The following is a 23,458-nucleotide window of genomic DNA, read 5'->3' as shown; positions in this document are numbered from 1 at the left end:
GGGCAAGCCCTTCTCCCCGTTGAGGCAGGCTGGTGATCAAGCATATCCCTCTCTTGGTTTTCAAACTGTTCTCATAATACTTTTTTGCCGCTTCCTGGTCGGACTTAATGGTAATTATTGTTCCCTCGAGGGAGGGCAACTTCATTTTCATATGTCACGTTGAGGCCACTGCTCCTATCCTATTTAGGGCAGGTCTGCCTAAAAGGATGTTGTAAGTTGGTCTCTAATTGGTCTCTAGCGAAACCATATAAACAATCGTCGTAGGGCATAAGTTGGTTGGGCGACAACTGTAACTTGTTGAAGGTCGACCAAAACATTACATCTGTCGAGCTCCCTTGGTCGATGAGGACTCAGTGTATCCTTATCCCTAATGTCACCACTTAGATTACAACTGGGTCATTGTCATGTGGGACCACATCCTGTAAGTCTGCCTTTGTGAAGTAGAGGTCGGGCTCAGGTGACTGGTTAGGCTCCTGTGCTTCTACTGCCATCACCCCTCTAGCATACTTCTTCTGCTGTGAGGCGGTGCATCCTCCTCCTGAGAAACCTCCAGAGATCGTATTGACCTCGCCATGGACTGGTACTTCGTGGCCCTGATCCCCTACTGGGGTTACCACTGTTCAGGTCTCGTGACCTTCCTCTAGGTATTTCTTTAGGAAACCCTCATTCACCAAACTGGTCAACTTGTGTCCCAGTACCAAATAGTTGTGCAAGTCATGCTCAAAGGCCTTGTGGAACTCGCACCAGATGTCCCTGCTTGGCCCCAACCTCTTGTCAGTCAGTGCGGTGGCTTTAGCTTGTTGGCCACGTCTGAGATTGTGATAAGCTCCTTGAGAGCTACCCTGAATTTGTGTCTGCAGGGCACGTCAACCTTCGCTCGTGCCCTAGTCTGATGCTTCTTCTGCTCATAGGGCGCATGTCTGGGCGGTGATCTCTTCTCCGTTGCAGCTTTATGTACTCTCAAGGGTTGAGCTCGGCCGCTCTACCGAGGTCTCATCGGTCCAACGCTTCCATGTTTTACCTTCTGCGTTGATGTGGGCGATAACTTGGCGCCGGATCTCACTAAACATTTTTAGCCAACACCTTATTAAGGAATCAATGAAGGGTCCTGACAAAATTCCCTTCCTGAAGGCGTGTACCATCATAGCCTCATCCTTGGTGTGCAACTTTACCACCAGGGGCTCCCCCTGATACTGCTTCACATCAAAGAGGTCGAAAGATACAGGGGGTGGTGCACGGTTGATTATGAACTGTTATCTGAACAATGTAGAAAATTGATCGAACGAGGTGATGTGTCCATCGAGAAGACTAATGAACCAATCCAGCGTTGTGCCTGAGAACGTTCCCATGAATAACTTGCAGTGCATGGCGTCTGTTCCCTCCGAGATCATCATCTGATTGTGAAAGGCTGTGATGTGGGCCTCCGAGTCTTCAGTACCTGTGAAAGTGATTTTTGGAGTCATGAAATTGATGGGCATCATGGCATTCATGATCACCTAGGAGAATGGCATTGGGCAAGCCTTAAGTGGAATGGGAGGGTTGCTCCCCTACTGTACGTTCCCTCATGCGCTACACATCTCTGCGCAACTCCTCATTACCCTTGTGTAACTCTTTGTTGCTTGCGCGTGATGCGTCCAACTCAACCTGGAATTGATCTTTCCTGAGTTCCTGCTCGGCGCGAACCTCAACCAAAACCTTCTCCTGATCAGCCCTGGTTGCCGCCACTGTTTGCTGAAGCGTGCGAATAGTCTCCATGAGTTGCTGCATGGTAACGTTGTCACCTTCCTCTGGTACAAATGCTCCTTGTCTTGTATTCCTCATGTCGTCTGATAGATCTGATCACAACTATGGATGGGACCTAGTTTTATCAGGCCCCACGGTGGAGTGCATAATCTTAACAGCATGGCCGCTAGGGTACCAACTCATGTACCAGCAGTATGGGGCCCATTTGTCACTGTAGGCGTTCTAGTCTTTACGTATCATGCATGCAGCTTATTCCTGGAAACCCTGACACTTTTGGGCCTGGGTGTCTCCAGTGGGTATTTACTTGTGTTAGAGCCCGAATGTACTATACACACCACATGCACTTTCGCTGGTCAGGCCTTACATATACGAGTTTCAACACACGTATCTTTGAGGGCCTCCTTACATGGCCCATTATATCGACCATACCACCGAGCTGACCTGCTCCACACAAATGTCGATGTCTGATCTCCTGAGCACCGAGCCCAGCCCTCTGGTTCAGTACATTAACATCTTTCTAAAATATAAATTCTTTAACCTTTTTTATATTTTCTATAAAGTTTCTTGACGCTTTTCTCTTTGCCATTAGATAGAAAACAAAATACTTGAGAGTCAATCTAACTCAAGTTAAAGTGAACTTTGACTAAAGTTTGTTTTTTTTTTCTTTTAAGGTATAGTTTTATGTTTTTTTTAATCTATAACTCTTTTTCTCTTTTATTTGCATGTGGTATAGAAATCTGCCTCATGTATGCTTATTTAAGAAAATATTAATTTGTGTTAGTTTAAGTATATAATTGTGTGTTGGTTGGTTAAGTTTGTTTTTTTTTAGAGTAACTTATTCTATTGTTGAACATCCTTAGTTGGATATATTATTTAGATGTAGATTTTTTTAAGAGTAAGATTTTGTTAGATAACGGAAGCTAATTTTAATTATTGAGTTTGATGGAATTGTAATTATAATTATAATTGGTAGATTGAATCCTAATTTAGACTTTTATTTCATAGTTGAGTTGTAAAATGTACTTGAATTGTTTGGTTTTGATTCAATTTTTGGTGTTATTTTGAGTTGATGACATATTATATTGTTAAGTGATTCAAAACTAGTTTAAGTGATGAGTATTTTTCACTCAAATAATGGTTCATTGTTCAAGGATTTTCAATATTATTCTTGAAATCAAAGATTCTAAGTTTTTATAAAATTTTGTAATATAGAGTACAACCTGCGTCGATTCACAAGGACTCATCAATTGTATTCAATTTTTAATGTTTTTTCTATAAAAAATAATTTGGGCATTTAAACAAATTGAAAATAAAATTAAAATGCAACATTAATTTAAAATAGGATTAAAATGCAACAGAAAGAAAAAATGAATTAATAGAAAATGTAAGGTCAATTCACATATGCAAAAACCAAATAATTCCTCTTATCGTAGTGTCTAGAAATTAAGATCCAATTAGTTTGAAGAGTTGACTGATTCAATTAATAAATTAATCCAGTAATACAAATCAAATCAAAGTATCATTTAATGTAATATGTATCTATTTTATCAAATCAAAATTTAATTTTCTACAATAAAAAAACACAAATTACAATCATAATGTACAAATCCAAAATTACAAAGAAGATGAACAAACTTAGAGTGACAAATGGTCACTGCAAAATTCAAATTGGATTTGTTGATCCTCAAGAATTACTTCTTCAACAATTTTTGTCTTCGTGTTTAGAGCATATTTAAGCTATATATATGCTTTGAAATATAAAGTACACATGGACCTAAATGTAGACTCTAATTAGGTTTGTAAGTCTAATTACAAAAGTCCAAGGAGACACACATCTATATGAGTTTCTTTACAAAAATAAACAAATCTGCTTGACATTCTAAAAATTGTAAAGAATAGCAAAAAAAACTCCAAATTCAACAAACCATATGTCCATTTGAAGCCATGGAAATGTAGAATGCAATGCAACTTTAATCAACAAAAAAGTAGTGTTTACAGAATATATTATGGTCAAAATAGGAAGGAAGTGTTACATTAACTAAATATACAAAATTAAATCAAATATGTACACTGAATCCAATTTATTACTACTAAAAGTAAACGAGTTAAAAAAAAGGAAATAAAGCATATGAAAAGTGTTTTCAACATACAATAAAGTTATAAATGTGTACAAAAAATATGTATATCACTCGAAGAATAAAAAGACAATACATTTTCTCTCCAGTAAGGAATGTCATTTAGGTACGAATAGTTCGCTTAAATGATATTTTCTTATGCTTAAAGTTTAATTTCACTTTCTTTAATTGCATTTTAAGGTGTAATTATTATATAATTTTATTCTAACATTGTTTTATAAGTATAAAGGGACTATTACATGAAATGATATTAATATTATTTGGAATATGTACTATCGAATATCGAATGGGTACTTGGCATATCAGTCATTTGATACAAGAGGAAATATCAAAAGTGACTAATTACTTGCTAAACAAGATTAAGAAGGTAATTGGGCCTTCGTGAGCCTAGAAAAATCCTCAGGCCGATAAGAAAACTATAAATAGAAGATAACACCAAAGGAAGAAGGTATTGATTCTATAACCACAATATTTGTAAACTGGAGATACTCATCGCTAACTTGAGCGTTAAAGTGTCTTTGCAAGTACCTACCACCAAAACACCGAAAAACCGAAAGGACGAAGAGACGAAGAGCCGAAGGACTGCATAACCAAGGAATTTAGAGACTTGATAGAGGAAATTTGACCTTGTTCAACTGTGTAATAACAAAATATGTTTAGACTAAGTTGGTTGATTGGTTGTGTGAAAGGTAAGTGTGATAATTTAGCCTAGTTTGAGTATTCTGCTATTGAATTATGAAACCATTATGAGAATAATATACATATTTAAGTGATAACCTAAGTCATGTAAATTATCTTAATTACATGTTAATAATTATATTTATTCTAGAGGCGTGATCAAGAATAATGTGTAAGTTGTTGGGAATCCCTCCTTATTCTAATGGGGACCATGACCAATGAATCTTGATAACGGATCCATTGAATATATTCAATGATGACCATTCCAAAAGTCTTGGAATTATATCTCTCTCTTGAAAATGTGATGAGCTTTAATTACCCACTATCTCTTTATGTGATAAGCCTTCCTCTCATTCGCTATATCAAGGGAACTTGTGAGGAAGAGAAAAACAAGCAGGTGAGAAGAGCAACATAGAGAGTAAAAGAGAGAGTTGATATCCATCATAGTGTGAGATTAGAAATCCTAGTAAAAGGTTACAGAGACGTTGTATTCCATCCTTGTTGGGTGAGATTGATTGTTATCCTAATAGAGTGAGAGAAACAAATATTGTAATCCTACTTTTATAGTGGAGACATTTTTTAGACTATGTCTCATGGGTTTTCATTTCTCAAGTTGAGGAAGTTTTTGCACGTTAAAATTTTTTGATGTCATTATTCTATTCGTTCTATTTTCTATTATTTGCTTATTACTTCTGCAAGTGTCCATTTTGCATCTACACCAAAGAGGGAGAATTAATTCCGATTTTCCCAACATAAGTAAAAGTGAAATTGTTCAATACTTACTTTTGGAAGTCTTGAGGTCTTGTGATTTTAGTTGTAGTTATTTAATAATCTTTATTGAGATACAAAATATATGTAAGAAATTATGTGATTATTTAGTTACCTTTGTTAAAATAAAAAGCGTCTAGTCTATTATAAAATTTGTTTCACAAAAAGATAGTAAATAAGGTTACAAGTTCACTTCATAGAACATAGAATTGTCACATATCAATATCAATCTATAAATGATGTAATAATATAATAATTTTGTGCTTATTTGTTTTGAAAATGTTTTTATAAGTATATTTCGTAATAGTTATGTATATATATTTTCTTACTAATTAAGTAATTAATAAATAGTTAATATAATTGGAATGTTACATAACGTATAAATTTTTAGAAAAGTATACTTGGCTAAAAAGATCAGATCTTAAGTTGTTTAAAATGTCTTTTAAATATACCAATTTGACTTATTTAAATTAAAATAAATTTTTTATATTATTAAAAAAAAATTAGTATATGAAAAATATATATTTATGTATCTTTCTTAATTATTAAGCTTATTTATATACCAAAAGAAAAACAAACTTACAATATAATTGAAAGATAAAATTATATTCTTTTAAAATTGATTACAAAATAATATTTAAATAAGTAATTTATTTTAGTTATACGTACATAATTATATATAATATATACATATATATTATAATAATATAAAAAAATTGTAGTTACTAAATCTATGTACAATAAAATGGCTAGATTCTTAAAGACTTTATTGAAAAACAATTTTGATCATTCAAGGGTGGTAAAATAGGTCACCTGTGTAATAAGTATGGGTGGCAAAGTGGGGTGAGTCGTGCAGGACGGGTTGCTTATTTCAACCCACTAGCCCGTTAAGGCTCGTTCCGCATAATCCGCAGTCTGCGCAGGTCAAGTGTGGGACGGAGCGGGTTGACCCGCAATTCAGGGCTGCAATGCATCATTTATAACATTGGTACCAAAAGTAAGGGACCCTTCTAAGCTAGAGCAATATAGACCCATATCCCTAGTGGGGGCTATTTATAAAGTCATCTCAAAGGTGTTGGCGGGCAGAATAAAAAAAGTGCTACCCTCAGTTATTGATGATAGTCAGTCAGCATTCTTAAAAGACAGAGGGATGCTTGATAGTGTTCTCATGGCAAATGAAGTGGTAGAGGACCTGAGGAGGAGTGGGAGGTCTGGGTTGTGCTTGAAGGTGGATTTCGAAAAAGCCTATGATTCAGTTAGATGGGAATTCCTCTATGATATGCTTCTGAAATTGGGATTCCAAAGTAAGTGGGTCGAATGGATGCGTGGATGTCTGGAATCTGCTTCAGTCTCTATGCTTGTGAATGGTAGCCCTACAGAGGAATTCAAACCAACAAGAGGCTTGAGGCAGGGTGATCCTCTCGCCCCTTTTCTCTTCTTAGTGGTGGCAGAGGGCTTAGCAGGGTTAGTAAGGCAAGCTAATAAGGCTAACCTATTCTCAGGTATTAAGATTGGAAGAGAGGAGGTTGAACTATGCATTTTGAAATTTGCAGATGACACCTTATTCTTATGTGAGGAGTCTCATAATAATGTGGTTACTATGAAGGCAATTCTTAGGGGGTTCGAGATAGCCTTAGGTTTAAAGATTAATTTCCATAAATCCAGAATTGTAGGTGTAAATGTTAACCGAAATGCTATGGTGTGCTATGCAAAAACCTTGAATTGTGATCAGATGGGAGTTCCGTTTAAGTATCTGGGCTTAAAGGTGAAAGGGAATCCAAGGAAGACAAAATTCTGGGAGTCTGTACTAAGTAAACTAAAAGCCAGACTCAATGCATGGAAATGGAGATTTTTATCTATGGCAGGGAGAATATGTCTTATCAAATCAGTTATAACAACAAGGCCACTTTTTTACCTATCACTCTTTAAAGCACCAGACCGTGTTTGCAAAAGCATAATCAGCTTACAACGGAGGTTCCTATGGGGTTGGGGGAAGGAGAAGAAGCCGATATCTTGGGTAAGTTGGGAAGTGCTGTGTAAACCAAAAGAGGAGGGTGGATTGGGGTTCAGAGATATAAGGAAGTTCAATTTTGCTCTCCTGGCTAAATGGAGATGGCGCCTGATATCTGAAGAGAAAGGGAGGTGGAAGGAGTTGTTGGTATCAAAGTATGGGATGGATCTTGACGACCCGCAAGCACAAATAAATGCCCAATCCTGGTGGTGGAGAGACTTACATAAAGTGTGTACGGAGGGAGAAGGAGCAGGTTGGTTTCATCAATATGTCGTCTGGAAAGTAGGACGTGAAGATAAAGTAAGATTTTGGGAGGATGCATGGGTCAGTAATAGTAGCCTCAAAACCTTATTCCCCAGACTCTTTTCTCTTTCTTTGAACCAGGGCCAAAAGGTGGAAGAGGTTGGTACTTGGGTAGACTCAGTATGGGACTGGAAACTTAGCTGGAGAAGAGCCTCATGGTGGAAACAGAATTGGCTATGCACATATCACAGGCCAGGCTATTAAGGGATCAGGAAGATATACAGGTATGGGGGTTTGATGATTCAGGGCTGTTTTCTATAAATTATGTGTATGAATGTATAAACAATCCTGTTAGAAGCCTCCAAAAGGATGTGTTCAAATACCTTTGGAAAATCAAAACCTTTCCCAATGTGCTAACCACAGTGTGGAGGGTCCTTATAGGTAGGATCCCTACAAGGGAAAACTTGAGTAGAAGAGGGGTGATCATGAACACAACCTTATGTGCTATGTTCCAGTCTAAGGATGAAACATGTCAACATATCTTCATTGAATGTGCTGCTGCTTAGAGGGTGTGGTCATTATGTTTTAGATGGATTGGCATTGTGTTTGTACAACATAAAGCCATCTTGACTCACTTTGAAAGTTTCTACTTACCCCAACTCAGCAGTAGACAAAATCTATTATGGAAAGGAGTATGGGCAACTATAGTGGCATGTATATGGGAGCAAAGGAATTCCATTGTTTTTAATCAAGGGGTAGCAGATGTGGAGGAGATCTTCCAGAAAGTCCAGCTCAAGTCCTGGCAGTGGCTAAAGCACAGGGGTCACTCTTTTAGCTACTCATTTGCAGATTGGATGTTGAACCCTCTAATATGCATAAGAAGCTACAAGTTGATGTTTGAGGGTGCTTGGATACAAGCTAACTGCTTTGTGGTAGTTTTTAGTGTGCGCCTTATATATCACTTTAAAGGTATGCTCCTGCTGCAGAATGCTGTATAAAATCCAGCAATCTGGTACCTTACATCCAAATGAGGCTAGGAAGATCTAAATTGAAGTTAAGCAGGAAGTTGATGTGATGGAATGAAAACAGATTAGAGGAAATAAAAAAGAACAAAGTAAGGTGATGCAGGGGTCACTAGGAGGGATCTGACGGGCTACAGGTTTTCAAATTTGTAGGTAGATCTCTGATGTTGTATTATTTATTGGTAATACAAAAGGTGCACAACACTTGTTTTGGTAGGCAAGTAAAGGAGGGTGGAGGAAGTAAATTGGAAGGCAGGTGGAGGAAGAGGGTAGGCTAAAGGAATCTTGGTGGCCAACTCATGTACTGCTCTGATGTTGTCATGATACAGTAATGTCACATACGTATGAAACTTATGCAGATGTAAATATAATCAAACAAGCATATGTGGTAATCTGGTGGTGTGAATCTGCAAAGTGAGCAAAACAGGCTTAGGAGTAAGGTTTGGATGGATAAGTGGGGTATGTGTCAGGTAGTGGAAGTCCAAGTGGAGGACTGCTGGAACTGGGGACTAGGTTTGGGTGGGGGCAGGACTTTAAAATTTTTCCAAGACTAGAGTATCCTTGTTTTTTTGGCTTTGATTAGCAGGCTCTATTTAGATAGAGTATAGGCAAGGTTGGATGGATCAAACGTTGACAAGTAGGTGGGGGAGAATTGAATTGTTTGAAACTTTAAATAGTTGTTACGGTTAAGCAAAGTTGCACATGTTGAGAATGTAAAATGGTTAGTGCTAGTTTTGTGTGAGAGGAAAAGAAGGTTTTTTGTATAAGGATTGGAACACCCCTAAAGTGTTCCGTTTATATTCATTTAATTCTTTGCTGTTAAAAAAAAAATTCGCATAACTTTAAAATGTATAACTTTTTCTGCACCCCTATATTTTCTTCATGTAGTCTCATATTTCACATTCCAAAAAATTTTAACAACATCTTACTACGTATGTCTCATGAAAATAATATTCTGAGACCATTTACCTAATGTATCTAAATAAAATTAAAAAAAATTATTTAAAAAATTATTTTTTTTAAAAATATTTCTTATGCAGGCTGGTCCACAAGCCCGAGGGCCAACCCTTATGCGGGACGGGTTAGAAAAATCAACGGCAAATTCTATGCGAAGCAGGCCAATCTGGCCCGCTTTTTGCAAGTGCGGGGCAGACCAATGCGGGACGGGTCAGCTCGCATTGCCACCCCTAGTAATCAGTTCGTAAAAAATGAACACTCAGGAGCGGCTAGTTCGTAAAAGACGAGACACAGAGAGGGCTGACCCATGACAAAACATACTATTAAAAAATTAAGAAATTAAATTTTTTAGACAAAAATAATTAATTATTATAATAATTAAATTAAATATAATTGTATAACTTAAAATAATTATTAATATAAATTAATATTTATTATTAATAAATAATTTTTAAATTAATATTTAATTAGTTATTATGATTTTAATTACTAATTATTTAGATTATAAAGTTGAAAAAAAAAATCTTAAATAATTATATATTAATTTTAAACCTATTTATTAATAATATAAATTAATTTATAAATAATTTTTTAATTTTTGAAATAATATATAATTTAATCAATATAACAACTATTTTATCTAAAATTTAATTTTTATAATGATTTTTTTTAGTGTAAGTTAAAAATCTTAATTTTTATTTGTTTTCTTTTATTTTTTTTAATTTTGGTGTGTAACATAATCATATAAATATTTTTAAAATTTTTAATTAATTAATTAAGATATGTAATTAAATAAATTAAAACAATTATTATATTTACATGTTAAATTACTTAATTATATAAATTTGTAAGTGTTATTGATTGAAGTCACAATATTATTATTGTTGGATCATGGGCTTGGCCCGATGTTTGGTCATTACTCTCTACAGAAATCATCATCTGATATATCATCTAAACATATAATAAACAACACAGGGAGTACTTTCAGAAGGCCCCCTCTCATTTCCAGAAGGCCTTACTCATCTAGATTCCGACCGACCTTAAGTTGGCTAGAACTTTTGGCGCCCACCGTGGGACTAAGTAAAACTTTTCCTACCTCCACAATATATATGTCAATTTGTCCTTATTCACACAAGGTACCACACACCACCCATGAAAGAATCGTTCTAATGTAGTTGATGCAGTTCGCCGCCATCATGGCAGGTACATCGACATTGCCTTAATTTTTCATCTATAATTATTAATGAATCTGTGAATTACTGTAACTCAAATTAATATTTAAATTTTACAAGACTAAAATATCACTTTTCATTTGAGATGAATAAAAAATAAAATAAAATAAATATTTATTTATATAATTACTTTAGTGGCATAAATGATTGAATTAAATACTATTAATCACGTTACAACAAGTGCAATATTCAGATCTATTTTATTATTGAATTTATATATTTTTTTTATTTTTTAATTATGTTACTTGATGACATCTGTTCTAAAATATTAAAAGATAGTTAATAAAATATTATAATACTGATTTATAAACGTCTCGTTTTTATTTGTTGTCGATTGAAATAGTTTAAGTATTAATTGGGTAATTAAAGAAATTAAAAGAATGGGAAACTTTATTTTGCATGTTAATAAAAAATATTTTGTAATTTAATATAGAAATAAGTAAGATTCTGTTATAAATTGGAAAGGAAATATGATCACATATTTCTAATTAAGAATGAGTGGAAATTTATAACTACAATGAATAATATATTTGGTAAAAATTGGGTAAAGAAAATTAGAATAATTTTTATGTTGTTATTACATATGGTGTTTATAAATTTTTCTAAATTTTATAATTTCATTCAATAGTTTTCCATTAATATAATCTATATACACTGGGAGGTTTTTGAGTTTTACAATTCATGAAAAGAAAAAAAAATAGTATTATGACCTTGGAATTATATGAGGATGTTTATCAGCATTTAAATATATTTTTATTTTTATTAGGGTGAATTTCTTTTACTATAAATAGAGAATTATCTTTTATGCTATTATATATTAGAAAAATTATACCAGGACTTGTTTTTGAATATTATTTGATTTTATAACAGTATTGAAAAAAAATATATAACTTATCTATTCCGCCATACCGTTTTCTTCTTAATTTTTTAAGGTTACGTCATATTGTTTTATAAAAAATTATTATATTACAATACCATTCTTATTAAAGAAAGTATAAAAGTAAGTGGAAGAGGGAAAAATAATGATGCAAATTTGGTCAAGTTTACTACTTTTAATTAGAACTAATTAAATATTTGTAAAATTCGATTGTTAATTTACCTAATTTAATTTGGTACAATTTGATTAATTTGAAATTTATGTTTGAAAATAAGATCGTTTATTCAATATACTATATGGTGTACAAGTTTGTAATTTGTAAGGGACTGTTGTTTGGAGATTATGGAAACGTGGCTAATCTATATTTTGATGATATTTAATTAAATATTTGAGTGGACATAACTTACTATTTTATGGTATAAAGTTGTTGAGAACAGGGAATGCATGATGAAAAACCTCCTCAGTTTTAATTGGATGGGATATCGACCACGTTCGATTCAAATTATTAAGAAGACCACGTCTAGGTTAAATCCTAACGTGACGAAAAACCATGCACTAATTATGACTTTGTATGGTACCGACCCAAGTCGGTTAAAAGAAGATCACGTCTAGGTTCAATCCTAACGTGACGAAAAACCATGCACTAATTATGACTTTGTATGGTACCGACCCAAGTCGGTTAAAAGAAGATCACGTCTAGGTTCAATCCTAACGTGACGAAAAACCATGCACAAGTTATGACTTGGTATGGTACCGACCCAAGTCGGTTTAAAGAAGACAACGTCTAGGTTCAATCCTAACGTGACGAAAAACCATGCACAATTTATGACTTGGTATGATACCGACCCAAGTCAGTTTAAAGAAGACCATGTCTAGGTTCAATCCTAACGTGACGAAAAACCATGCACAAGTTATGACTTGGTATGGTGGCGACCTCGCTCGGTCCAATCTGTGAAGGAAATTTCGATCTCACTTGTTCTACTTTGTAAGTTTTAAATTATATTTTTTACAGGTGAAAAAAATGGCGATCTATTAGATGAAGAAAATGCCGACAATGATCAGTCCAATTTAGGAAGGAGATGTCATTCTCACTCGTTCCAGTTTGTAAGTTTTAAATTATATTTATTGTAGGTAAAAGAAGTGTTGAGTCAATTCATGTGGTGAAATAGATCTAATATCGATCTATGTATATAATGGTTATGAACTTATTAGCCTCATTGGCCTACGCTTGAGGCTGGGGGCATGTTGGGTCATAGGCCTGGCCCAATGTTTGGTCATTTATGGGTCGTTTCCTAACCTATGTATCTAACATTATGAGGGAACACAATTCAACGGATCTCAATCAATTAACTTTAATCACTCAATTAATTAAGGTATAATCATGACTAAAGGTGGAGAGATTACAATTCGATCTATATATACCATATTATGCTCTACAGAAATCATCATCTGATATATCATCTAAACATATAATAAACAACACAGGGAGTACTTTCAACTCCTATTTCATATTATACTCATTATATTTATGCTCTTACTGACTTGACTTGAGCGTCGGAGTGTCATCGCAGGAGGAGTCCCTCTCATTTCCAGAAGGCCTTGCTCATCCAGATTCCGACCAACCTTAAGTTGGCTAGAACAATTATATATTTGTATTCTTTAAATAATATAATACACAAATTAAATTATTCTTTTAAAATATTTTTTATTTTAATTTTTAATTTTAAATAAAGAATACTGGTAGATTAGCTTGTCCCATCCTCCCTTTAACCTCACAGTTTGGGAGTCAAGGAGAACATGTCAAAGTGGATATTTTAATAAAGATTATATTAAAGTTTATCAAAGTATAATGGAACTTGACTTATTATTACCCTTATCAAATTATTTTAATTTTTAAAAAAGCTTGAGAACATGTGTGCAATTTTACAAAGCCTAATTACTCTTAAAAATATTATAATTACAAAGATCTAAAACATTTTAACAGTTTTAGAATTTAAAAAAAAAAAATAAACTCGGAGTGAAAGTTATAATCGAATTAGAAAATAACTCCAACGCTTTTATATAAGAATGTAACTTTAGCATTCCTCCTCTTAAGAAATGAAGTAAACCATGCTATTATTACTTTCTTGAGAACGAAGAATACTGAAAAATATCTTTCACACTCATAATATATGTAAAATGTTATGTTCTCAACATCACATTCTCGAAAATATATTTTTATTTTTATGAAACCGAATACTCTTAATTTTATATCTTTGTCATCTCAACCAAAGCATTGAATATGAAGTGAGTTTTCTCATGAATAATTTATTGTTTTTAGCAGACTCTCATAAATCAATTTTGGATGTTATAAATTATAAAATTAATTCCTTAAATTAAATGATATCTTGGCATTTGAAAGTGAATACCATACTCTAAAATGTACAATACATGGATGATGTGGTGAACTTGTGACAAGAATATTCATATTGTTTGTGGGGGAAAAAGGGGGTGGTTTAAGAGTAAAGACAACCTTATAACTTTGAATTGAACTCAAGGATTTATTGTAGTATATCTAAAAGTTTTTCATCATTTATAAGTAGAGATACCTAAAAAGTCAAGAACAATTTTTACACACATTTCTCTGTTAACTTGTGATGAAAACGTAAGATTCTAAGAGGAAAATCCCTCAAATATAACGGAAACATCAACATTTTTGCCATGCTTTGATTCTTCATGAAACTGCTCTTCAACGCGCCTTCATTGGATTTCTAACGTGAATCCACAAAGAATTTCGCAGCTGTTTTTTGTGCATTTGTTCATTAAGTAGAATGCAATGTTTTATTATAATGAACAAAAGTGAAAAACTTGCCTCATCAACCACTCAGTAATTCACAATTCTACATAATCTGCATACACAACTACATCTTATTTGGAAAAGGTGATCTCAAACCATAAATACACAACTACATCTTATTATCCATGATACACTCTCACAAACCATAAATGCCAATGAAAGGCATCAACACAGATGCAATCCAAAGCTTCCCATCTTTCTCTTCCACTTCACTGATGAACTTTAAGGTCTTCCCCTCACTATCTTCCAAGACTTCTAGTATCTCTCCTCTCTCACTTAGCTTTACAGCAACAGCATGAGGCTTCCAGCCTGCAAATGATGAGTGCAACTGTTTGAAGTTAAATCCAATCTTTATCATTACCTTTCCTGCCCATGGATTGGAAGAAACCCACTTCCCAAAAGGGCTTCCCTTTGCATGCAGAGCTACCCAAAAATGCCCTTCTGAATTTCTTCTTATATTGTCTGGAAAACCAGGTAATTCGGCAAAAATATCCACTTGACCAGCCTTGGGTCCACGAAGCCAAAGTTGCAAGATCTTGCAAGTAGTGGTTTCTGCTACCAGAACAAATGATCCATCTTTGCTCAAAGCAACACCATTAGGAAAAGCAAGGTCACGTAATAAGACCTTCACTTCTTTTGTTGACTTGTCATATTTCATTAACCTACCAGTCCTATCTCCACTAAGGAGTACAACCATAAATTGCCTGCAAACAAAAGTGGCCCACATTTAGAGTTTCCTTATCGGTACTTGAATATTTTTGGTTCCATAGGTATCTTCTAGGAGTATGCCCTCAAGGCGTTAGAAGATGTAAATTACAAAAGACTAGAAATTATAACAGAAAACATTATCTACATGGGTTTAGCTGAAAAATGAAATCTCATAAATCTTATTTTCTTCATCCTGTTGTATTTGACTTGTACAACAGAACAAGTGATCATACTTTGTAAGAAACAATTGATTCATACTTGGTTAGAAATTTTCCTCTCTATCAAACCAGGATCTTTATAAAGTAATATTTTCTTTTCAATCTCATTTAATACACTGCAGTGCTAGAAAACAATCATAAGGACTATCAATTAAGAAAGCAGAAGCACTTCCAGCCTTCCTCCGTAGAAAGAAGATATGTTTGAGCTGAATTTACCTTCTCTGGGAGATTGTGCTTGATTCAGTGAAGTAAATCACATCTTCCTCTTCACTGATGTCCATGTCATTAGTGAAGCGCAAGGGCTGGCCTTCAACTTCTGTCACCACTCCGGTGGCCAAACCCCCTGCAGATCCCACTACCTTAAGGCCTAGATAGGCATCAGCAATGTACAGATCTCCACTTTTCTTATCAAATTTTAGTCCTAAAGGCCTCCCACAAACATGCTCCAACTCTGGTGCAAATGGACGTACACAATCCGACCTTCAAAATCAGGCAACTAAACTTGTTAAATTCATAATAAAGTTAAAGATATCCTGATAGTATAATTATTGTCCTGACATCTAAACAAAAATATCAGCCTAATCCCAATGCTGATCACCTCCTTTCACAGAGAAAGTTCATGTAAACTGAAACTCAAAAGAGGGAAATTCACAGAAAACTATTCATTATCCATTCATCCGTGGCAGAACCAGTCAAGTACAATTTGAAAGAATGTCTGATAAAATAAGGAAATTAAGTACCATGATTGCCTGCTCAAACAATGATAAGACCATTTGGACTAAAGACTCAGACTGCATACATATATTCTCTTTTCATTTTTTTTTTACCTTCTTTACAGCCTATTATATTAACATTAGAATTTAGAATGAGCACTTACACTTATTATGATGCAAAACCTACCAGGCAGAATTCCCCTGAAAGCGTATAAAAGCCAGACATGATGATCAGCGTGTTAGAGCAACTCTACACTATTCCACAACTGAGAATCAGAAAGTTTCCGAAGCAAACTATGAGACTCTACACTCCTATTAAATGAGGTGTCTACCTCTTATACACGTATCAGATACCGAAACTCATATGATACTCGTAGTCCGTGAAGAGTACAGTTCAAAAATATTTATTTGTTAAATTTATGACAATAAAACAAAGGTTGCTTCAACTTACCAACGTAACATTATTTCTTTCTTAAATAATCAATAATAATTGACACCGTCAATGGACCTTTCTTCAAGGTAACAATAAAACCTTCACACTCTAGAGTAAAAATAAAACCTTCATTCTCAAAAATCAACAAACCCCCACAGACCCAATTAAACTCTCACCAACAAAACACTAATATGCAGCCTGAGAAAGAAAAGAAAAGTATGATAAAAGGGGTAATGGTAGTAGTAGCAGTGATAGTAAGAACCATAAATAATTATAAAAATAGTATACCTATTGGAACTGGTGAAAGCAAACTCAGTCCACCCTTGCTTCTCGCCTTCCCACTTCAAAATCCGGCCGTCGGCGACGCCGGTGTAGGGCCCTCCACCGTGAGCGTCAAAAACCAGACTCTCAGGCCCGACGGCGCCGGCAAGGTGGATTATCTGCGCTGCGTGGAGGTGATCCTTGGATCCCGGAACATGGGGCGGAGAAAACAGGGCTTGAGGGTTGAAGAAGGAGAAGGTGATGGCGAAGAGTGCAAGCAAGGTTGCAACTGCAACAAGCCCTGGGTTCATGCCCAATGACGAAAGTGGAACAGTGGAAGGAAGGAAGGAAGGGTCTGTTATCTGTTTCCTTGTCCCTCCACACTTTAACGTGGAGTGCTTTTAATTTTGAAACACCCAAACTCGTTTGTCAACAACATGTGTCGCAGACTGACGGGTTCCAAAGGATTCTTTTCCTCAAATAATAATAATAATAATAATAATAATAATAATAGTACTTTTTAATTACAAAAATAAAAATACTGCATGTGGTGTTTGTTAAGAATGAAGGTGGATTAGTCGTTGCACGGGTTTCAGTGCGTGCTTACCTAAGGAATCACCAATGGTTTCTTGCCATTGTTGACTATCATGATTTTGTGGGATTTTAAGTTAAATAAATTAGCAACAATAAGTATATATGAAAAATGTGTTCTTTAGATTAAAACAAATACATAACTTAAGAAATATTTTTATTTCGATGTGTAAAACAAGATAGTGAAATTTAATAAATAAAATATACAGAAAAAATTATGTTAATTAGAAATATACAAAACACAAATAAAAAAGAGCGTTCAAAATTTTATTGTACTACTTTTCATAACATAAAATCAATATTTAAGAAAGTAGAAAACGTATATACTACTCTCCTTACTTTTTATTTATTTATCTTGATTTATATATAAAACTAAAGAAATGTTTTTATTCTAATAAAATAATTAAGAAGTTTTCTATTTTCACTTTTTATTTTATTTTATAAGACTATATAAATATACATAATAATTAACAATTAGGTAAAAAAGGAGAGATATAATTAACAACGTTATTGTTCACTCTTTATACTTCCATTGGCTTTCTTTTATTTTCAAAATGCATTAAATGGGAAGATATGAGTAGGACGTGCTATTCAAGCTTTAAATATATGAATGGAGTGATAAAGATGTGAATATAATAAATAAATGTTATTTATATTACGTGGAGATTGACTTAGATGAAAATAATGTATTTAGAGTAATATTTTAGTTTAAAAAAAACAATTGGAATTTTTAACAAAAAAAAAATAAGTATTATAGGTTTATTGTTGGTCTAAATCATCTAGACTAAAATAATAAAAAATTGAACAAGATTTTTATATTGGATTTTATTAAATATATATAATAAATTATTCTAATTACCTTAAATTGATTGGTACGTGTCTTTATACATAAGGAATAAGTATGATCTAGTTTCTTAATTCTTTGTTGAGGCGAGGGATAAGTGTGTTGACTTTATTAGCTTATGCACTAGTGTAAAATGAAGAAAAGAGTGTTCTTTATTTAATGCGGTTTTCCGCTTAAACGTATTTGTAAAAAACGCGGTGACATTTTTTAAAATTAATTTGATTTACAAATGCGGCTATACACATAGCCGCATTTGAAAATCAAAGCGCTTGATTTACAAATACGGTTTTTACGTTTAGCTGCATTTGTAAATACTTTTTACCCTAAATTTTTTTACGCGCCTCACCACTTTCGTAGTTTCTTTATGTTCTTGCATTTCGTTTGCATTGTTCATCCTTTTCGTTTTCCTCTCGTTTGCGTTGTTCATCTCGTTTGCCGCACACAATAAGTTTGTAAGTATTGATTCGCTTTCTTCCTTTCAATCTTCACAATGTCTGTTTTTAATGGCTTTCGTTTCTTGCATTGTTGGTCGAAGGTACGTATTGTTCCTTGGCTCTTTGTCGCTGCTCTGCCACCACTTCCGCTGCGGCCGTTGTTGCTCTTGCTCCCCTACCACTCTTCACCACCAACTTTGGTTCACGCACAAGGTTGGTGTATGCTGTTTTAATTTATTTATTTTTCATTTTTTTATATTTTTTTTATGTATTATAATTTGTTTATTTTAAATTTTATATTATTTAGTATTTTTTATATTTTGAATTTGTATGTTTTTTATGTATTATAATTTGTATTTTTCAAAATTTATATTATTTAGTATTAGTATGTATTATATTTTGAATTTTTTCTTTTTTATGTATTATGTAATTTATATTAAAATTTGTATTATTTAGTAGTTAGTTGTTACTTTATATGTTATATTTAGCAATAATATGTTCTGGTATTGAGTCCGAGGGTGTTCGACCCTCGGCAAACGCGTAGATAGAACACTGATATAAAAATTCTAACCATTCCAGAATATATAATGGATCGAAATTGGATGAACTATGTTTGTATAAGTGAGGAGTACGAAAGAGGAGTAGAAGAATTTATACAATTTGCACAATGTAACGCGATTAATAGTGGTCATGATGGAGCAAAGATCAAGTATTCGTGCGTTAATTGTTTGAATCGAAGGATATTGGATGTTAATATAATAAGGGAGCACCTGCTATGTGATGGGTTTCTTCGATCTTATACAACTTGGACATGGCATGGTGAATTATTAAATTTACCACGTGTTTTCGTAACTGAAGAATACGTAGGGTCCATCATGGATGAAGTAGTACACAATGATGTATATGATGATCGATTAGAAGACATGATTCATGATGTAGGAGCTGAGTCTTTTGCAAAAGCGCATGGATATGGAAGTATGTCAAGCGATGCAGAGACTCCATTGTATCCTGGATCAACTAACTTCACACGGTTGTCGGTGGTGTTAAGATTGATAAATTTGAAGGCAATAAATGGATGGACTGATAAAAGCTTCACGGAATTGCTTCAGTTGTTGAAGGATATGCTTCCAGAGGGAAATACTCTACCTAATCGTAATTATGAGGCCAAAAAGATTCTTTGTCCAATGGGTATGGAGTATAAAAAGTTACAAGCATGTCCTAATGATTGTATATTATACTGGAAAGATTTTGAATTGTTGAAAAGTTGTCCGAGGTGTGGGCTACCATGTTATAAGTTGAAACAAAAAGATGATGATATTATTAAAGATATAGAAAAGCATGGACCCCCAATGAAGGTTATGTGGTATCTTCCCATCATTCCAAGGATGAAGAGCTTGTTTGCAAACCCAAACGATTCTAAGAATCTTAGATGGCATATAGATGAGAGGAAATGTGATGGCATGTACCGGCATCCAGCTGATTCTATTTAGTGGAAGAAATTTGATGATGAGTTTCCAGAGTTTGGTAAAGAATCAAGAAATATCCAACTTGGTTTAGCTATAGACGGAATGAATCCGTTTGGTAATATGAGTACAAATCACAGTTCATGGCCTGTTTTACTAGTTATTTACAACTTACCTCCTGGATTGTGCATGAAGCGAAAATACATGATGTTGTCTATGATGATATCCGGTCCGAAACAGCCAGGGAATGATATTGATGTTTATCTAAGTCCTCTAATTGAAGATTTGAAGTTAATGTGGGACCAGGGTGTTGAAGTATTTGACGGATTTGCTAATGAAACTTTCAAGCTTCATGCCATGTTATTTTGCACCATCAATGACTTTCCGACATATGGTAACTTATCAGGTTATAGTGTTAAGGGTCATAAAGCATGTCCAATATGAGAAGAAGACACTACTTCTCAACAATTGAAACATGGAAGGAAAACAGTATATCTTCGACATCAGAGGTTTCTTAGAAGTCATCATCCTTACCAGAGGTTGAAAAAAGCCTTTAATGGACACCAAGAGGCTAGTGGTCCACCAACTCCATTAACCGGTGTTGAGGTTTACGGAAAGGTAAATAACATAGACCACACCTTCGGTAAGTAAAAAAAAAAGTCATTTGTGACAAACATTTGGAAGAAGAAATCAATCTTCTTTGATCTTCCGTACTGGTCGAGGTTAGAAGTCAAACATTGTATAGATGTAATGCATGTTGAGAAGAATGTGTGTGATAGCTTAATTGGTATACTTCTTAACATTAACGAGAAGACGAAGGATGGTCTAAATGCTCGTTTAGATTTGATTGAGATGAACATACGCGGCGAGTTGGCACCCATAGAAATGGGTAAGCGTACATATTTGCCCCCAGCCTGTTACACAATGTCAAAAGATGAAAAAAATAGTTTTTGTCAATGTCTAAAGGGTGTGAAAGTGCCACAAGGACATTCCTCAAATGTGAAGAGCCTAGTGTCAATGCAAGATTTGAAGTTAATTGGGTTGAAGTCTCCTAATTGCCACATCTTGATGCAACAGTTGTTGCTGGTAGCTATCTGTGGGATCTTACCAAAAAATGTTAGACATACCATAATCTGTTTGTGCTCATTCTTCTCTTCCATCTGTTGTAAAGTTATTGATCCATCAAAACTAGATGAACTTCAAAATGAAATTCTTGTTATCTTGTGTGAATTGGAGATGTTTTTTCCTCCATCTTTTTTTGACATCATGGTTCATCTAGTGGTGCATCTGGTAAGAGATGTTAGATTGTGTGGACCAGTGTACTTAAGATGGATGTATCCTGTTGAGCGGTATATGAAAATTTTGAAAGGTTATGTGAAAATCATTATCGTCCAGAGGCTTCAATGATTGAAAGGTACATAGCTGAAGAAAGTATTGAATTTTGTTCAGAGTATATGACAAAAGCAAATCCAATAGGTCTGCCAGCTAATTCATGGCACCACAGGCGTTCTACAAGTAAATGTTTACATGGTGTGAATATTGTAATCAAATCTCGATCAGAAGTCTTGCAAGCACATTTGTACATATTGAATAACACAGATGAAGTTATACCTTACATAGAAGCTCATAAAGCCATTATGAAGGCAAATAACCCAAGACAAGCCGAGAAATGGGTCGTGATGGAACATAATAGAACTTTCATGCCTTGGTTTAAAGATGAGGTGTTCAAGGATTCAACGGCATCAGAGACCTTGACCTGGTTGGCTGCTAGATTGAAGTTTGATGTCATCTCTTGTACAACGTACAAAGTGAATAATTGTATATTTTACACGAAGTCCATGGATGAAAAGAGTACAATTCAAAATTTTGGTGTTACTCTTGAAGCTGATTCAATGCAGTTTTCGACTTCGAAAGATACAAATCAAGTACTTGGATCAATGTCATACTATGGGTTTATAGAAGAGATATGGGAGGTTGACTACACTAAGTTTTCCGTTCCAGTTTTCAAGTGTAAATGGGTTGACAATAAAAGTGGGGTTAAAATTGATGAATCAGGATTCACACTAGTAGACTTTCGAAAGATAGGGTATTGAGATGAGCCATTTATAATGGTTCAACAAGCATCTCAAGTTTTCTACGTGAAAGATCCTACGTCAAAATATTGGTATGCCATTTTATACGGGAAAAAACAAGGGGAGGCCATAGATGATATTGAAAATGGTGACCCCCGTTCATTCACACCAATGATAATTAATAAAGATGACGATGTACTTGATAATGTACATGCAACCCGTAAAGACCACAGTGAAGGAATTTACATATGAACATTCAACCCACTAGCAACCCGTAAATAAGAATTTAGAATTTTATGTATTATTTTTATATAATTTTAATTCGATACAGATTAACTAATGTTTGTTACCTAATTTTTTTAACAAAGACATGGATGACGACCAGACCCCACTCAGACCTCGATCCGGACGAGGCAGCAGAGGACCTATTAGATTGAAGCGTCTCGCATTGAACGTGCTGCTAGTGAGAAGACACGTGTTGACATTGACGTCAACACTGGACTGGCTTTTGGTCCTAAAGCACATGACTTTATGAGCTATCTTGGAGTTTCTCATGAGAGGCTCTCCATTTTGATTAATTCATGGGATGAGGTGTCAGAGGTCGACCGGAACATGATCTGGGAGGATGTTCTAGTAAGCTTTACATTTTGATATAATGCTTTTTAATATTCATTGATTAATTTTAATTTGGTGATGTTATTTTTCAGGAAAACTTTGAAATTCCTTATGTGGAATCGTTTCGATCAAAGATTATATCCAATATCGAACTTAAATTTCGTACCTTTAAGTCAAGACAGACTTCGAGATACGTTTTTGGTGACCTTAAAGACGAAAATCCATGTTTAAAGTACAAACATATTGATGAAGAGACATGGCGTCTTTTTAAAGAAAGCCGTCAAAATGAGGCTTGGATGGTAAGTGAAGTAACTTAACTTTTTTTATTTATATAACATTAATAAGTTTATCTTATTTACTTCACTTTGTTTATTTCAATTATGACAGGATCGTCGGAAGAAAGCTCAAGAGATAGCTTTGAAGAATGTTACCCCGCACATAATGTCTCGTTCGAGGTATCGAAAACTTGAGCAAGCACTGATGGTGGAAAAGGAGCAATCTAAACAGAGGACGTCGTCTGAGAATTTGGAAACAGGGGTCACTTCTCCTCCATCACCACCTCTTCGCCATGTAAAATGGAAGAGGGCCCGAATTAAAAAGTTGG

At 34.4% G+C, this 23,458-nt stretch overlaps 1 protein-coding gene across 1 annotated transcript; it reads right to left on the bottom strand.

Moving 5' to 3' along the window:
• Positions 1-14,437: 14,437 nt before the first annotated feature.
• On the bottom strand, positions 14,438-17,321 carry LOC137813986 (protein STRICTOSIDINE SYNTHASE-LIKE 10). The gene is made up of 3 exons (XM_068616499.2): positions 16,863-17,321; positions 15,645-15,908; positions 14,438-15,206 (listed from the first exon to the last, which is right to left on the bottom strand). Exons 1-3 carry the CDS (start codon positions 17,144-17,146, stop codon positions 14,639-14,641), a joined length of 1,116 nt encoding a protein of 371 aa, XP_068472600.1. The 5' UTR covers positions 17,147-17,321; the 3' UTR covers positions 14,438-14,638.
• Positions 17,322-23,458: the final 6,137 nt, after the last annotated feature.

The sequence above is a fragment of the Phaseolus vulgaris genome, chromosome 1, assembly GCF_051622355.1.
Source record: "Phaseolus vulgaris cultivar YP4 chromosome 1, ASM5162235v1, whole genome shotgun sequence".
In the NCBI taxonomy this organism is placed as follows: Eukaryota; Viridiplantae; Streptophyta; class Magnoliopsida; order Fabales; family Fabaceae; genus Phaseolus; species Phaseolus vulgaris.
The sequence above is the reverse complement of the archived record's forward strand: the minus strand, read 5'-3'. Positions and strand labels throughout refer to the sequence as shown.

Excerpts from the sequence above, each read along its gene's own strand:
- LOC137813986 (XM_068616499.2), bottom strand. The coding sequence starts at position 17,146 with ATGAACCCAGGGCTTGTTGCAGTTGCAACCTTGCTTGCACTCTTCGCC. Across the intron at positions 15,909-16,862 it reads GCTTTCACCAGTTCCAATAG|GTCGGATTGTGTACGTCCAT; the intron begins GTATACTATTTT and ends CTGATTTTGAAG. Across the intron at positions 15,207-15,644 it reads AGCACAATCTCCCAGAGAAG|GCAATTTATGGTTGTACTCC; the intron begins GTAAATTCAGCT and ends TTTTGTTTGCAG.